General features: G+C 37.9%; 1 protein-coding gene across 7 annotated transcripts in view; it reads right to left on the reverse strand.

Moving 5' to 3' along the window:
* Positions 1-19,059, reverse strand: part of PDE8A (phosphodiesterase 8A) — a 142,739-nt gene that overhangs the window by 37,250 nt on the left and 86,430 nt on the right. For all 7 annotated transcript variants that reach the window (XM_042803762.1, XM_042803758.1, XM_042803761.1 and 4 more), the window contains exons 2-8: positions 13,153-13,209; positions 10,503-10,693; positions 9,280-9,336; positions 7,949-8,006; positions 6,383-6,471; positions 6,080-6,158; positions 4,327-4,464 (exon numbers count right to left, since the gene is read on the reverse strand). In XM_042803762.1, coding sequence (XP_042659696.1) covers positions 4,327-4,464; positions 6,080-6,158; positions 6,383-6,471; positions 7,949-8,006; positions 9,280-9,336; positions 10,503-10,693; positions 13,153-13,179 — 639 coding nt within the window. In that variant the 5' untranslated portion in view covers positions 13,180-13,209. The remainder of the gene's footprint in view (positions 1-4,326; positions 4,465-6,079; positions 6,159-6,382; positions 6,472-7,948; positions 8,007-9,279; positions 9,337-10,502; positions 10,694-13,152; positions 13,210-19,059) is intronic.

The raw sequence follows: 19,059 nt of genomic DNA on the forward strand, positions 1-19,059 counted from the left end.
GTTATGAAGAGATTTTAAATCCAGGAGGTACCATCATGGTCTACCACCCCTTCCCAAATCACCTCCCTGCAGAGAAGGCCACACCCACGCTGTGAAGTAGGAGAGCTCCCACGCTGACAGATGCAGACACGGCTAAACGCAGCTTCAGCACATGCCAGGGCATGGGCCCCTTACCTGTTGCTCCCTCCCAACTTCCTCACCACACTGCTGCTGTTTCTCAAACTGTGATACAAATACCACAGCAAAGACATACACCCCAGCACTGATGGACCTCCCTGGGTCTCCCCTCGCATGTGGTGCCTGGACTATAGTTGCCCCCTCACAGGGCTATTTAGAAAAACTTGAGGAAAACAAAATTTGGGAATCCTGGGTCTCCCCCTTTCATTTCTGGATCAGTAACCTTCTAACAGAGCCAGTCTTCTGTAATCTGGCACCTGACAAGATTTACAATCTTGCCTACACATTTTCATCCCTAGAATAGTTGTTGTTGGTCTTATTTAATAGATGCCTCTTCTGAGCTGGGCATCTAATAAATACCAAGTGATTAATAAATAATTGATTCCATATTGCATATTCATTTAATACAAACTACCCATGCCAATCGCTGTCTTTCAGTTGAGTTCTGCAGACTGTAGATCAGATCTCTTAAATGTATGTAAAAATACCTTCATGAGGCACATGATACATATTTATTTATGTTAGACTGACAGATCTCACAGTCAAGCAGGCCAGAGCACAGGTACAGCAAGAACAGCTTTGCATTTATGTTGATGGAGCCAGCAAATAAAGACTCCAGCCCAGAGAGAGCTGCATGGTGACAGGCTGTGCAGAAAAAAATACGAAAGGCTTTTCCGAGGATCTGTTAGAGAAAAGAACTGTGCATAACAAATTGTGAAGTGAGCATAATATCTTCTCCTGTGAGCTGCATGTGGAATACAAATGAAGATAAAGCAAACATCACAAAATTCAACGCTCTCATAATTAAAAGGATGCATATCAACAGTTTCCTGACAACCAGGATGAGGCAGAGATGAGTAATCGATCTCTAACCCAGGTAATAAACCCAGAATATGCACAAAGCGTTGAAATCATAAGGTACAGATTGAATAATTCCCGCATTGGAAGTGCATCCTTTTCAAGACAGGTTATTCACTAATGTGTTCTTAGTCAACAGATCGATTCTTCAACTTGTGAATTTCTAAAACCTGTGAAACTATGGCAGGAAATGTGTGAGGGAGAAGGTCAGCAGAATTCTGAGAAACGGGAAGTCCAAGCCAAACTCCTGCTGGTAGGTAAAGCTCTCCCAGGGACGTTACTTAAACATATTTTAAGAACAGCATATGCTCTCTCACAGACCCTCTGTCAGCCATCCAACAGAGAAGAGCTACTTCACAAGACGTGCTGTCAGTCAGGCTCATCGTTATGTCTACATTACAGACACCCAAGTACAGTGATCAGTCACCTCTGCACAGGCTGGCATGCTGGCAACAAATGCAGAGTAAAAACTATACACAGCAAAAAAATGGGTTTGCCCTTTATAGAGTAAATCAACACCGAGGTTTCAAACTTCATGAAAAAGGCCATGGCATGCATCTATCCACTGAGCACTTACACATGCATGGTAAGTAATCCCTCAGTTCAGCCTTCCTTTTAAATTGGGGCTTCTTGCACTAAACAGCAAAGTTCAGCAAGCTACTTGTAGAAAACAGAGCAAACCAAAATACACACAAGATGTCATGAAAATAATCTCATGGAAAGTAAGGCTGAGTTAGGAAGGAATTGCCATAGATGTTTATCATAGAGCATGATCGCTCTCTCACTCCCTCTGTAAAGATAGCTATCTTGCAAATAATTCCTAAGGCGTGAGAGGAATTACATGTCTTTTCTGATTTATCGATAGCTATCCATCTCACTTCAGAAACAGCGAAACTAAGATAAAGAGCTTTGTGTCAAACTGCAGAGATCAGAGGTAGCAAAAACTGTAGTCAGAACTGCACATTTCATCTTAATGGATGTAATCCAAATAATGAAAGAGAAGAATGAAGAAAGTACAACTTGTTTTTTAACTCCATAAGTATGGATGGGTGAAAATGCCTTTCAATAACGCTGGGTTCTTGCAAATTACAGCCAGCTGTAGTAACAAAAAATGAACTTCCAGAGATATTTTTTTGCTAACAGAAACAACACCCTGACCCAAGAATCAGTATGTACCATGCAATTAGCAATTTCTGTGTATAATGCCTATGAACTTTTGTTTGGATATACTGAACTTGCTCACAGTGCTATGTTTGTCAGCATGAGGGGAAATGTTGCAAGGGTTCATCTTCCTAAAGTCCATTTAAAGACTAGAGGTAGATTTTATACAGCTTACATTTTTCTAAAGATCAGAAAATCTTGCCTTTCTTATATTGCCATATTTGACCAACACAGAAAAGCCAAACGTGTTAACAAGAGAACATCACAGTAGTAGACAGTTGGCTTTTTTGGTATGCTATAACCTACAGTAGCCAATAGATAGCCTACTGTAATGGGAAGCAGTCTTTGAAATTTAGGACATAAAAAAAAAATCCCAAGCCTGGAAACAACATACAGACCATGTCAGAATGATCCAGACACAAATTAGGCACCTCTGAAAATGCTGCAACATCTTGACACAAATGATTTCAAACTAAAGCACCTCCAAAAGGCTGCAGTATTTCAAATGTTGCGCCACACGGTTAACCTCTACTTGCAAATACTTCCTCTAAGAATGAAATCTGCAATTAATTTTTCTATTAATATGTAAATGTAAGGGTACATAGACTGTGTACTATAAAATGTACCCAAGGGAAATACAAAAAACATGTAAACAGAATATATCCACCTAAAAGAAGCTTAAGCTGTTCCAGACAGACAGGTTTAAATAAGTAGTATTTCATTAGCTCTCACAGTTGGAAATCCTAGAGCCAGGAGTAAAATAAGTGCAAGGAAAGAGATGAATTAGGGTTAGATTTATATCATTCATAGAGTAAAATATATTTCCATTATTAAAGACATTTTTATCAGCACACTAAAATATTAAAAATCTGATCACTTTGTATCTTGAGAATTGATGTTGTAGATTTAAAGCCTGACACATCTAATGTATTTGAATTATAACTTAATAAATACTCCCTCCTAACATCAGTTTTGTATTACACATTTACTCAAATAACTTCTGTCAGGCAACAGAGGTGTGAAGCACCATAATCCAAGCTATTGTGTATTGCTGGGATCTCCTCCAAAAGGCCAATACATGTAGAAACTAGGGACACATTCTTGTTGAAATGCACATGCAATCTGCACGCAGCTAGAGTGCAGCTTTTGTTGATGAATGCTTGTGTTGGTACCCTGATTTTACAGAGTATGACTCATCACAACTTTGCATCGGTGCTTTTGCATCACTGCCTAGATACGCAGAGTGTCATGATTCATTTTAGCATCTTCCTGCTCTGTGTCAATAACATGCTGCTTCCCCGCACAGTCAGTATGACCCAACTAGCTATCCTGACGCAGGCCTGAGCATGGGCCATGACACATCTACAAACACACCTGTTCCCAAATCTTTTTGTGTAACCTCCATGATCTTCTTCCTGTAAGGTGCCATGACATGTTCAATGACATAAGAAGCATCTACACTTCATTGTCAAAATGCAAATGAAAGCTCCCAGATGGATCCTCACACTACAGCCACAATAGTCCCAAGGGAACATCATGGAGCTAGCAGGCAAACAGTGATGTCTGTCTGTAATGCCCTCCCTTGAAGCCAGATGCAGTTCCTCATGCACTTTTTCTTGGTGCAACAAACATTTCTAATGGCAATCCATTAGACAGCTCCCATGTCATTAGAGAATAGAAGATATTGGCAGCTGGCAGCTGACACTGCCTATCACTCTCAAGTGATATTGCAAATGTCTCTTCTGATATTCTTACATTCTGAACTTGCAAACCAGCTTCCACATCTCATGCTGCAATGCTTCAACACGGTTCTTTTCTTATTTACATCACAATGGATAACATGTGCATCCATCCCATTTCTCTTTGATATTCCCACACCCTTTGCTACATACAGCATATATTATAAACACAGCAAGACACTTATTTTCATAAAATATGGACCACTTCCAAGCAAGAAAAGAGAAAGAAGCCCTTAAAAAATTAGCATTTTTTTACTTCCTCTTCTTGTTTGAGTAAGAAAGCTGCAAATGCTATGTGTCTATGAAGCTGCAAGTTACATCACATGTCATCACTGGACAATAACAACTTTTACTGGTAGCAAGTGGTAAGGGATACAATGACATTACTCACCTTTCCTATCTTTATGCAGGAATTAATAGTATCTAGGAAATCAGCTTTTTTTTCATTTATAGGCACTTCTGTTAATTCCTTTCCTATTAGTTCATCTATTTGATAGCCCATCATTGTTTCAAAAGCAGGATTGACGTACTGTGAAATAAAAACAAACAAAAATCCATTCAACAGTATACTTAAAGCACAACCGAATCCCTTTTTTTTCTATTTGCTAAACCAAGGAATCTCTTTCCCAGCCTGAAATAAATCTCTCTATGTACTGCTCCTGAGAGAGATGTCTACATTTTCTTCTTTGTGAAGCAAAACAGGAATGTCCATGCTAGAAGAGCTGTGCAGAGTGTGTGTATGCAAGGAAAGAGAGGGAAATTATGGAAACAGCTGAGCATTACATATCTACAGAGTTTAGACGGACAACATGAACTCCTGAAAAATGAGCTCTGTCAGTTCTCAAACCCAATAACCTCAAACCTACCTCAATGTTCCTAAAAATCACAAGTTAGATGAGGGGTACCATAGGAATGTCAACCTCATCTCTTGACAAAGGAATTATCTCGCTGTGTGCAGGGGCAAACCATCACTGTTCCCCTCTCTAGGCAAAGCCCAGCCAAGCACACTGGAAGAAGTGGCATGTAATAAAGCAACTTTCTCTCAACTGAATGTTGCATTTGGCTGCAATATTGTGGTCCTTGCCCAACAAAACTGAAGACTGATACCCATAGCACACACCTTCATGACCCGCTAGCTAGCTGAGTTACAGACACAGGTCCTGTCTTAACAGCACCTGAATGCCTCACAGCTCACAGTGTTTCAATATGAGGGAAATGAAAAGGGTGTCACTGGATGCCCTCTGCTCCTAAAGGTTCTCCTCTAAAGGTTCCTTCCAAAAGGTTAACCCCCTATGTAAGAAAGGCCTGCCTGCTGGAGCTCAGAACTCTTGCATGTTGGTTTTTTCGTATTCTGGGGCTGTCAGCAGAGGGACAAAACTTGGTCTGAAAAAACGTATTGAAAGCAACTTCAGGATGTGTTCTGTTATTTTTGTAAAAGGGATGAAGGTGGCATATACTTCAATGAAATTTCCATTGTCAAGATTTGTGTCAAGAGGGTACAATTTATATGCATGTTACAACTCCCAGAGGCTTAGACTCAAGCTCTTTACCGATAATAAAATCACACCTCACAGCCTTCGTAGCTAGGGATGAAACTAACTCCCTTATAAAGATGATGGTTCTCAGGACTGCAAACATAAACACAATTTCTTTTTCCTTTTTAAAAGAAATTTGTAAGATAGGTTTACATTCAAAACCAGTTAGGCCAAGAATTCCAATGCATCAAACAATATCAGATTCAAGGAAAAAAAAAAAGCGCACTACCTTTATTTCAACAGAACATCAATTAGGTTTTCTTTCCAAGAGCATAAAGTTATTACACAATATTTTTGGAAAAGAATGCACATAAGCCAGTGGCTATATTCATTCATGATATAGAAGACTCATTGCAAAAAATAAAAACAAGAGAGTAAATCATTATTCATTCAGAAACAACAATCTCCCTTTAAATTGACTTGATTTATGCAAGATATTTTAAATAGAGAAAATTTTCTCTACAGCTAAATTCACTCCAATCTTTTTGGAACCATTAAGTTAGGTTAGATTCTTGTACTGTAGAAAGAGTAAATGTAATCATGGATGAAATAAAATACAGTCAGTCCACAGAGCAATTTTCTGGACCCATAAAAGTAACTGGAACAAACCTGTATTACATGGTCTTCACTTGTGATCTCAACGGCTTCTTGACTTTTCTCTAATGCTGTAAATAATGAATTACATGCCCTGGAGACAAAAAAAAAAAAAAAAAAAAAAGAGACATCTGATTAAATTTAATCCACATAATTCTTATTGTATATGATAATAAAGTATTGCAACTCTATAGTGAGTAAGATTGTACTTTACTAACTGACAATCTATAATTAACTACAATACAGTAAAATAAATATTCTTTTAAGGATGTGTCTGAATTGGCATTCTTTTGTTGACAATGTTTTTGGTAGAATTACCTTAGTTTGAATTGTGCCTGCACCTCTCCAAATTCCAGCTGAATCAACTCATTGTAGCAGGCCATTATATTAGAATTTTCTATATATCTCTGCAAACAAAAGGTTAGAAATATTTCATTAATACACATTTCTGTACTCAAGGGTATGAAGCTCTGTTTTCTTTTGCTTGATAAAGAGCTAAAAAGGAGTAGATATGCCAAAAATTAACATGTTGTAACACAAGCAACATGAGAAGATTATTTTTGGGGACTAGTAAAGTTCTTCAGGTTACTGCATTTTGAAAAGGTGACAGATCCTCATGGCAATGAAGTTTAACAATATGTTTATTTTCTGTGACTGTCAGCATGATCACTATATAAAATGATGTACTTTAAATTAATTTTTATGCTTTCATGCTACTTATTTAAAATAACAGTGAAAAAATTATGCTGTGTCTCAAGTCATCAAAATTGGAGATTATTATGAGTTTCTAATTGCTAATAACCCAAATTGTATACATAGAGGAAAGCAAAACTTCCTGAGAAATATACTTGCCATTGGATATAATTGATTCATTTTGGGGCTTGTATAGCAATTACATCAGTATCTTTGATGTTTTTTTAAAACATCTCATATTTGCCAGGTATGAGCCTGAATTTTAAATCTTTGTTCCTGCTAAACTGCCACAGACATTGATTGTTTTGGAGGGAGGACTGATTATCAAAGGTGAGCCACCACATCAAGGCTGCTAAAGAAAATTTGCTATGCTTTGCCATTAGTCCCATCTTCAAGGCTCTGATCCATAAATAATTCAGAACCTGTGTTGGATTACTTATGTGCCCACTGGAATGAGTCTGTACATATAAGTACAGTTATTTTCAGGCTAGCATTTCCTGTATTAGGACCTTAATACAAATAAGCAAATAGGTGCAAATAGATTGTGATGGGATACCAAAAATCTGGTGAGTATGCAACCAAATACTCTGAATCACATTATATATCATGCACGTTTTTGTTCCATTGTCAGATTAATGCAATGAGGAATCCACTTAACAGACACACTAATAAGCACCTTTCCCACTTAATTGTAATAGTTTCCAAGGAACAGATTCAATGTAATACTTTTCAGGTGCCTCCAAACAATAGATAATAGCACTTGACAGTGTCTGAAGACTGTTTACAGATGTGAACTGGCATTTGATAGAAGAGATTTCCCCACAGCATGTTCTGTTGCTCATTGCAAGTTGCCCTCTGGCTCTGCTATAGTCACTAGAGTCAATTCTGTCAATGTCAACCTTTCAAGCAGAGCATCATGTACTTACTTTGAAATAAATGTATGAAGTAGAAAAGTCTCAGCGCCACTTCTTGGATTCCTGAGAATGTCCATTTATTTAGTCAGCATTATTCTAATTCTACTGGTGTATGGTAGTTCAGAATTGGGATATATATATATATATAAAAGAATGGACAGCATGAACAGGATTGACAGCCTGGATTACTGACATAGTCACTGACAGACAAACTTCTGGATAGTTTCTTGCATGTCAGAATGTCAGAGCAACCTAGTAGCATATAAAACACGCATACCCTTGTGAAGCCAGCAGAGATCAGGGGCAATATTGATGACTCTTCACGATCAGCATGCCTTTTAAAGAAGGATGATAAAGTCAGAGATTAATTCTGTAGCTGAGACCCAATTTCACAAGCCATTGACATACCTGTACTGCAGACATAACACTAAAGGATAATATGGCTAGATCCTTATAGGATCTATGAATAAAACATATTTTTTGTGGTTTTTATAAGCTCTCATCTTCGGCACAGATAAGCCGAAATCTTACTTTTGTTTTTGCATGTGATGAGCTGCTTACATCACAAAAAACTAATGCTTTAAGAAAACAAATCCATTAGCTAGATCGTTGGACTATTCCCTCTTTTTCAGTACTGGATTCTTTGTTGTTTATGCTGTCCCTAGTCAAAGATTCACTTGAAAGCCTACATGGCTGGAATCTGGAAGAAATGCAATTATATTAAGTTTATGTAAATGTCTCTCCTTGATGAGAGACAATTCTGACTACAGAAGCAATGGTTAGCATAGTCAGAAGGCTTCCTGGCATAAAAATATTAAATATATATTCACAATGGAATCCCTTGAAATATTTAATTACAGTCTTTTGTTGACTAGATATGATGGTAGTGGAAAACAGGATTTTAAATGGGAAATTTCAACACCTCAGAATTGGTTTTCAGAATAAATGTTTTCTGAGAAACGGACATTCCCGAAGTTGTACTCTGAGGACACTATCTTCCATTTATTTAATTTCAGATTAAATATGCTGCATTTTCATTATTTTATGATACATAAGTAATATTTTCAGAGGGAGAGGAGGAAAAAAGCATATGCACCGCTTTACTGAGATGTCATAATATAGTATTTTTTCTTTTTAAAACCTATATGGTCAGATGCTAATTTAAACTGTCCTACACCTACATCTTTTTTTTTTGTAACTCAACAGATCTCCTGTTTGTGCTGAGATTTAATCAGATTGAAAGATCAAGAAAGGTTCAAAGTGTTATTTTTATTAATACCAAAGTACAGATCTACGAGGCAGTTTCACAGTTCTGTACATGATGTTGCAGAGGTTATTTGAAACATAGTCTTAGAACCCTCAGTAATCAGGAGAGGGGAAAAAAACAAAACAAAAAAATCCAAAGTGAGACCTCTGCAGTAAAAAATAGAAATCGAGAATCCTGTCCCAATCCTGTGGTCAAGGATGGTGAAAACTCCATATGGTACAACACATTGACACTAGCACAGTAAGATGTTGTAATTCAAGTTTTTTAATGTAGTATTTACTTTTCCAGTGCTAGTATTTGCAATTTGTTGATCATGTAAAAGTAAAGATATGAATACTTACCTTCGTACTACACCAATAATGACTGTATTTTCTGAGGGTTTCGTTGTTCTGATAGACCTTTAAAAAGCAAGGTCATTTAACATTTTTTAAGTTCACATTTCAGAAAATGTAACTTTACAGAAACTTCACACAGTGCTTTTCTTTAAATGCTTCTTCTAAAGAGTTTAACAACAAAACAAAAACCGAATTCCAAGCCTGTTGGACCACTAAGAAATGAGAATAAATTTAGCAGTGTTTGTGACTCCATGAAAAAAAGACAAAGAGAATGTAGATTAATCTAAACCTCAAATACTCTCAATGGGGGAATAGCAAAAATTCTCCCCTCTGAAACAGCATGTAATGGACTTGTTTGCAGGACTTGGTCTCACTCATTGAATGAGCATTTTCTTTTATTCTGGGAGAGAATGTTAAAAATGTAACAAGAACAATGCTGATATCTAGTCTTTGCCTGACAAAGATTTTATCTAGGTACTTCAGTTTAGGAAGGGGAAGAGCCTTTGTCCCAGTACCCTGAACCCACTGCACTCACCCAGGATACATAATCTGACCCCACCACCCCCACCCCACAGACTGTTATTTAGTCTAGACACATTCCCATGGGGTATTTCACTGCAAAGTCACTGAAGCAAGGCATCACTGCCTGTCAAGTCTCTGTGGAGAGACTCAGAAAGGCAAATCCTTTTTCCCTTTTTTCATACTTTACAGCAGTTTGTGAAAGTATTTTTGGAACCAGTTTGCAACTTTGCTCTTCACAACAGATTTTCAAATGTTGTAGGTATGGAAATGTGCACACAAAACATTGCCTGTTTGCATCTGGAGTTACTCAGCAGCAAGTGACATTTCAGAAAAATCAGTACACTAATGAAGTGAATATATTCATTAAAAAATCGCTTGGTGGCACATGAGATCTTTGCAGTTAATTTAATGTGCAAACAAGGAACCAGGTATTTGAAAAAAAAACCCAGTTCTATGGCAAGAAATTTGAATGCTGTGGCTCCAAGCCAGATCAAGCTTCAGATATCTTAGCACACAAACAGCAATGCTGCAGCTATCAGATGTAAAGCACTGAAGTAACATGATTTGAGGCTGCCAGTGGATATCTGTCCAAAAAATATCAGTGGTCAATAGATTTTATAAAAGGGTCATATAAAAGCAAAAAAAAAAACCTTTGATGATGTGTTAACTATATAGTTAAGCATTAATTACACTGAAATGGTGCTTACCTGCATAATGCTTCTGCATCAAAGTATCTGGAATGTCTATGGTCAATAATGATAATGTCATGGTGTTTATCAAGAAAACATTCTAATGCAGACTCAGGTGTCCTGGCAATATTACATCGAAATCCAGCTTTCTCACATGCCCAACAGAACCCGTTACTCTGGTTATCTTCTTTGGCAAACACTAAAAGTACCTGGGTTAAAGGCAGACAGTGAATCATTAGAAACAAGTCTTACATATACAGTAGATTCTGTGACTTTTGCCGGTTCTTAACATATTTTTTAAAGCCAATTCCAAGGCTTAATCCATTATTTTTAACAGAATTGTTTTCCACAGCCTATTCCTTTTCATAATTGTCTGTATACAGAGGTGTTTCAAGTGGATAAAAAAGTCTGCCAGAGCCATTTATATCCACATGGGATGAACAAGTCTGCAAAGTGGCTCTCTCATCATTAGCTACAAAGACAGCCTAGGCAATCAGTTGAGACTAGATGCCTACGTTTCAGACAGTGTACATGAAATAACACCAAGTCTACTTCTGTTCACTGAAATTGTCTTGCAACCATTTTCTCCAGTTATATTTTTCTCGTCAGGATCATATTCCAGAAAAAAAAAAAAAAAGCCATGGTTCACCTTGTGTGAATTAATATTTAACGGTGCTTCAATGGCATGATGGAAAATGTGCTTTCCTTTTCAACTCATTCTAGTTCCCCAAAGTACAGGAAGCAGCCCACTCTGCAGAGTTTCTGAAAACTACAGACAGGCTGGTCAAAATGAACTCATGCAAGACTGAAATCATAAGCAGTACCTCTGTATATGGAGTATGTCCCCATGTGACTTATATGCAAAGCTTGCCGTGGCATTTATATCACAGAAGGAGATTGCCATGGTTGAAATCCAGAACTGGAAGTCAGATCTATGAGCTGTATTTGCTCTGTCCTAACCTGCTGTGTAATTGCCAATAACATTAATCTCTCTGAGCCTTTTTAAAATTAATACAATGCCTACATACTCAAAGTATGATAAGGCCCAATTCCTTCTAAAACGTATTTCAAATTCTATGATTGAATACGGTACAGAAGATAAATAAGTCTGCTAAGGAAGACTCTTACTGATATGACTGTATTTTGCGTGAGGATAATATTTTGTAGAAGAAAACTTCTTTTGCCTCAAAAAATACACAGAATGGCAAACTATAGATCTATGTTAGTGTTGATTTTGTGGATGACTCAGTATATGCAGCCCTTTGGGAAAGATGGGTAACCAAACCAGCATTTGGTCTATTGTCCTAAGACACCAATCTTTCAGTAATTTAATCAAACCACACTTAGATATATGCTTTCGTCAAACAATAATATGGAGCATGTGTAACTCGCACCACATCCCACTGCCATTTATCTTCTGGGTGATTTTAGGAATTCCAGTGCTGGTTACGTTTTGGACCAGGCTGGTGGAATGTCTACCAGTAAATCTTAACATTTCCATGTAGTGCATATTTTTGTAAGAATGAAGGACTTTGTACTCATTTAGTTCAGATTCATTTTATAGCAACCTGCAAAACTGTTTGCAAAAACATGTCATAGTTTGGGCTACATTTAGTGAAGTTAATTTATAATATTCTTTAAAGAGTGGAAGAACGGTTTTCAGCAATAGCACAGCAAGTCAGCAGATCTGAGTTGTATGATTGACTCTGGCACAAATGTGATGTTGTCTAACTCTTCCTTCCCTCATACCTGCCGTCTATATTACCAGGATAAATTGGTAGAATCTTAGAATGGCCTATGGCTAGACAAAAGTGATACAGTCATTAATAACAATAAAGAAAGCAGAAATATTCAAGGAACGTTTCCGATTTATACTTGCATAAGGCTGTCCTAAGATCTGATGTTTGATAAGATCACTGTCTGTTCTGACAATAGCTCAGGAAGATGTTGAACTGCAGTTCTTGAAGACAGACATTTTCAAATTACCAGGTCCAGATTACTTTCACTCAGGAGTTTTGTAATTACTGACTGAGAAACATCTTGGATTATTAATGGTTCAGTTTGCCTTGAGATACATGGAAATTTGCAGAGAAAGTCCAAAGGAGTCATGTGTCTGCAAACCTCATACCCATCCCAGACAAATTAAGGGGATAACTAACATAGAACCTTAATTAATAAAGAGATAAATGAGGATGAATTAATGCCAGTCAACAATGAATAACAAAAAACCCCATGCTTTGCTAAGCTCACTTCATGCCTTTTGTGATGACACACTGCAAGTTTTGCTGATGCTAGTAATAATGCTGGTGTAATAGACCTTGACAGGACATTTGGCTTAGTATCATTCTGATGAGATTTTGATTAAGAATTGACTACCAGTAAAATACAAAACAAGGCACACATTAAACTGATTACAAACTAACTGATAGCAGAAAGAACTACAGATAGCTCTATTTTCATGAGCTGAGTGATGGTCAGAGAAAAAAGTTAGGCAGGATTTTTAGGCTATCACATAGAATGTTGTGATAAAAATCTGTTAGGTACATATTATCACTTGACAAAAATGCTCTGTGAATATCTTTATACCCCCAAAATTCTAGTCATAATTTTTAAGCTAACAACTGTGATGTTTTAGAAACTAAGACTTCAGTTTGAATTGCTGTATTACCTGAAGTTGATTTTGATGAAGTCTCATAGGGCCAAACTGAACATCTGTTACTGGTGCCTAGAAGAAATAAGAAGGGATATTATTAATACATATACACCTAGGGAAGAAGAAAAATTAGCTCTGTTAGAGAAGACATTTCTTATTTACCACTGTCTCACAATTATATTGCTATCATTATGAGGCTGCTTCTTCATGATGGTCTTATTCTGCTTTTCTAAATTTAATGTAAGCTTCATTAACACAATTAGAAACCAAGAAGCTATTCTTCAAGTAATTTTTTAATTGTTATTTTAAACATAAAATAATGGATTATTCATAAAAGTTTAGTAGACAGATTGCTATTTTTCTGTATCTTCTGTATCACTCCAGCTGTTCTGCAACCCATGGAAATGTTTAAGAATTCCTTTTTTTGAAGTCCCAAAAAGCATTACATCTCCAGGAAAAAAAGGAAAAAATATGTAACACTGCTCATAGAACTTCACATATAACAGGTGCCCAAGAATGCTACAAAAATACACTAATTTAATTTCTCCAAGAGCTTTTTGCTGTATTCCCACCTTCCCGCCCAGCCCCTCCAGGGAAGGTTTCAGAACTCAGATATTTGTACTTGACGATGCATGTATTCAGCACGCAACTTTGCTTTGAAAAACCCTGCAAAAACGCTGCCATACGTCATGCTTTCTGCATGCCAGCGATTCCCACGTTAGATTCTGTTCAAGTAACACAGACAAACAGCTCAGCTTCAGATGCACAAACTGAGCTGGGATCCTTCCCTCTCATGTGTCACTTCAAGGAATAGAGGTCAATGACCAGAAGTGCTGTTTATTGCAACTGTTTCTCTTTGATACGATTAATCATTAATCAAGCTTGAACATCAGTGACTCTTCAATTGGTATGGGATGGACTTTCTAAAGCAGTTAAACACATAAATACAGAGGGAGACTCTAACAGGATTACACAGGTTAGGCTCTTTGGGAATTCCCATGAGGCACATATCTGCACTTTCACGTGCTTAAATACTTTTCACCTCATGTCTCAGAAATGCAAACTAAAAAGCAGGAATAGCAATGCTCCCAATATAAAATGGGCAACAGAGTCCAACTAATTGGTCCTTGGAGTTACACAGACTCTTCAAAGGTAACTGGAGTAAAAAAGCAGAACAAAATTATTTTGGGCAGTGCAGTAAACAGAAGACATCTGTGGATTCATATGTACAAAGAAAAAATCTGTTGAGCACAAAGGTGGCATTTTTACATTATTGCTTTTCAAAGTAAAACCACACCTGAAGATCAGGTTTATTGCTTTGCAGCCTAGATTTTTTTCCAATAAGTAATTTTAAAGAATCATCAGCGTGTCCTACAGAAAAATATTTCGGAATCACACACTCTATTCTTTCTATGACCTTACTGCTCCATTGCTCAGCTCTCAGAGTTTCTCATGTGTGATTCTATTTATTTATCAACCTGGAAATCAGCACTGCAACATTAAATAAGCAAGAAACATGAGTCAAGGAAAAATGACAACACAGTGCTTGCAAAAACAAGTCAGGAATTAGTGTTTGTGTTATTTAAGAGGACCTCTAAAGCTGATGTTAAAATGACATGGAGGGGTTTCAGATTTACTCTCAGTCATTCTTGTCAGACCAGCTTAGTTTACTCTCCAGTCAATTTTTTCTAATTTTGAGACCAAAAATCTCTCTTCAATTGGAAAAATCAAGCTGCTTTATTTCCTCCTGTGGCCCATCATCCAATTATTCAAAATCTGCACTAGAAAATAGCATACTTTTGCTGACAGTGCACATAGCAGGAGGGGATCCAGCTCTTTGCACCAGTGTTACTGGTTTTGCAGCACTGATAGTAGTAACGACTTGTCCTGAATCAGTAAGATCAGCAGAAATGCCCAAAGAACACGGAGAGAGCATATCTATTAAGATATGCCTTTTTATAGTCACTTCTCTGACTATAAACACACTTCAAATTAAATTTTGAAACATTTATTTTGTACACTTGAGCTGTCAGCATAAAGCAGCAAGTGTTTTCAGTTTGATCAAGAGATGGGCCTGAGCTGTGAAGTTCAGATCCAGAGTTGAACTTCACTGGTGTTTGGGGCTCTGTAAAACCCCATCTATCAAGCCATTGTACCCTTGGACTACCAGTCCCAGTTCAAGGGGAATTTTAAAAAATGAGATAAACCCAGTATTGCCAGTAATTGCTTTTCCAATGCTTCTTTCTCTTAAAAAGGTTGTGAATTAATAGTCACCAACATATCTGAAGGACTGAGCCTGAAAAACACTTTTCTGCCAGAAACCAGCTGCCATCTCTATACTGAAAATACCTGTCTATGCACCATTTAAGCTTAAGTTACAAGCATTGCCCAAAGGAGATATAACTGTCTTGTTACATGTTAACTTGCTGTCCAGTGTAGAATTAAAACCCCAGTCTGCATCTCTGCTGGAGAATTTTGGTGAACTCCAGTTAATTCTTAATCCTGTTGAAATCTGTTCAAATAACTTGATTAATCATTTCAACTTTTTGTGTGCTGCTGCTAGCACTGAGAAGTAACATGCTGATTAAATCCTGTGTCAAAAATCAAGGCTTCAGCAAGGATTAGCAGAAACTCTCAACTATCGGTGGACTAAATGAGCTTTAAAAATACCTCTAATGCTGCAAGCTTACAACAAAACCAAACCCAGCCAAAGCTCACATGTATAGTAACTGCACAAACGCATTTTTATTCACTTACACCTTCTGCAACTTCTTCCTTGAAGTTTCTTTCCTACTTGAAAAACAAACCCCCAAGTACATTTGCAGGTTGACAAACATAATTTATGCATGTGACGGCCTTCCAGACAGGCACAAACCTGTAAGAAAGTGTATGAGAAGACAGAGGTAGAACTAGTTGTAGGTTCCTGGAATTGATCGTGGTAGATCTGGGTTCCTTGCCAGAGAGCCACTGATGCAAACAGTATGACTAAGTACAGCGCGTATGACTGTGGCAAGACCCGAGTCCAGGACACTCTGAGCATGCTGACTACAAATGTAAGTCTTCTCAAAATCCTTCCTTGGCCAAGCAACCTTAGAGGCCAGCCTATAGCTTGGAGCCAGGGACCAAATCAAACAGATGGTAGGAAGGGGTCCTGAGGCAGATATCTGACAGCATAGCCTGCTCTCATTGCAGCCCCATACTTAAACCATCCCAAGAGTACAGGCTGGCCCCAAGGCTCCTGATCTCAAAGACATCTGAGGGCTAGAATAGTTTGCAACTAACTAATTCTCAGACTTTTGAAAATGCAAACCTTTTTGGCTCATCAGTGCTAGCACAACTTCCACAATAGCTGCAGCTCAGTTCCTCTAGGTCTGGGGAGCAAGAGATGCCTGTAATAGCAGGCTGCAGCTCAGCAACTACTAGTTAGCTTTAATTGCAGACAGCAGCTCAGTTACTGCAGCAGCAAGTGTTTACACCCTCTGCTTAAGAGACAGAGCAGATAATCAACTCCAGGCTACTTCAAATGCTCATACACAGCAATTGTATCCATTTTACATTCTCTGACCTGCTGAACTGCTGCTGGTATCACTTATTTTCCCCATTTTGCTGTTCTTATTTGAACACTGTATTTTTTGTCCTGTCAAACCAGTCCTGGCCCTGGCACAAAGTGAGATCTGTCCCAAGGCAATGGCATTAGCCACACATATGATAGCTGTCAACGGGGAAGTCTTCTAGTGACTGCTGTGTGTAGCTTAGGGTTCGCTAGAAATGATCTGCATGCTGTAGCAGCTAAGTTGTCAAACACTGAAACTGCTGATAGAAATGTTTGCAATGTCCAGAGAAAAGTGAATGTTTGGTAAATAAAAACAACTTAAATAACGTTTAAAAAGACAGACACAAACAACCGTGACTGATGTGATTAAAGTACAACAAACTTAATGTTGACCTGATATAACCTGGTAAAGTACTTCTCACTATGAGTCATTTCACATTTTACCAGAACAGAATCTACAGAAATGGTGTGTTCATGGTTGCTGGGTTGTTGGTTTTTTTGCTTCCTACAGCTAGAAAAACTTTAAATGAACTTGCTCAATGATGTAGAAAAGAATAAAGGGTGGAAATAAAGCCAGCTTGATCCACATGCTCCCTATGATGATAAACTGCCTGGTTGGCATGTGGGGACACATCAAAGCAGCCCACAGGTCTCCTATTTGCTAGAATTCTCATATCTTGGCTCTCTCCAAAATGCCTCTCTTACCATTACCAACTGGAGAGGAGAGCAAACCTCCTAAAAGGGCAGAGTCAGCCCCCAAGAAATCCTTTGGCTATTAACTCCCATGCAATACTCCTGCTATGGAGGGGCAAGCACATTTCTTCTGGAGGCTGATTTTAAGTGACTTCTTGTACGAAGCTTTCATGATATGTTTTAAAGCAGAGCCCCATGCAGCCCAAGGTAACCCTCGTCAGATCCAGGGCCACGGGCTCCTGCAGCACTACCCACTCACGAGAAGGGCTAGCCTGGGAGCTGCTGGCATCCTGGGGAGCAGGAGTGCTCGCCTGAAACCCTCCTCCACAAGCCACAACTGCTCCATCACTTCCTTTCTGCCACAGATGGGGCTGTGAGGATGACAGGAACGACTCTGTCTGGGCACGTTATCTCCATGCTCAGCCCTGGCCAGCTGCTGGTATCCCTCCCTAAAGGGCAGCTGGTAGCATTTCTGCTCATGCTGCTCATCTTGCCTTTTCCAGGTTAGAGTTTGTGGGAGGAGATGTGACAGCTTATTTTTCCTGCAATTGACTTGAACAAAGAAGTGACATAAGCTTCTGCTGAATGGATTGCAGATAGAAACTGCTGCTGTACATCTAGCATCTGCATTTAGAAAGCAGACAATAAGAAGAGAATTTCTGTTGATAGTTTAACACTAAATAACTGCCTTTTCATATAAAGACTTCAACATCAAGTCTCTGACTCATTATAATATGACAGATAACTACAATGATTAGACATAAGACTTTATCACTTGTCCTAATGGACTACAGCCAACAAAATTAATGATTTTATTCAGATCAATACTTTAAGACATCAAAAAAAAAAAGTGTTTTATCTAATTTTAAAATATAGACTTAAGTTTTCTATGTATGCTAAGTACATGATATAAATCAGCATAAGTTGACTCATCACAGCAAGATTTGACAGTCTTGATCATCAAGATATGCTAGGAGCTATGGGACTGTTATCATAAACTGAATTTTGATAATTCTAAGAAAAGCAATAATATGAATTTTATAAAGGAAAAAATACCCTTTTTCTTAACCTGCTGTTTTAAGCATAGATTTGTTACCCGAGAAAATAAAAGCTCAAATGAACTCATAGATTTATACCATACCTTAAACTTTAACTGATTCGGGATCTATACTAACAGCAGAAATTTTAATTCTACATGATAATATCCTTTCTCAGAAACCTTATCCAAATCCTCTTGAATTTGAAAGCTAGGAAATAACCCACTCAGTCTAAACTGACACGACAAGGTCCAGGATCTAGTCCAGCCAGGTCACACCAGGATGGTGCCTCTATCTGAACAGAGAGGGGCTTTGTGACTTGTGGCTAACATTTCTGGGCAAGAAAGTCTCCATGTTCAGGATCAGCTATAGGTTTCCACTATTCACGTTTTTCTTTGTTTATAATGATCTTTATCACTTCCTGAAATATATGAATACTAATACAATCCATGGTCCACCTAATTCTTTCTTAGTGGAAATCTACACAAGGAGAGAATTTAAGACTTAGCTTCCTATTTTCCATGCACTTTCTGCTAGACACTTAACATCACTGTTCACATCTTCCTTGCAGACCTTGACAGCACTGTTTTGTTACAAACTTAACATTGGTACAAGTTACATAAAATGCTGTCTGAGCAG

This window comes from Tyto alba, unplaced genomic scaffold (genome assembly GCF_018691265.1).
Source record: "Tyto alba isolate M040663 unplaced genomic scaffold, T.alba_DEE_v4.0 Super-Scaffold_41, whole genome shotgun sequence".
In the NCBI taxonomy this organism is placed as follows: Eukaryota; Metazoa; Chordata; class Aves; order Strigiformes; family Tytonidae; genus Tyto; species Tyto alba.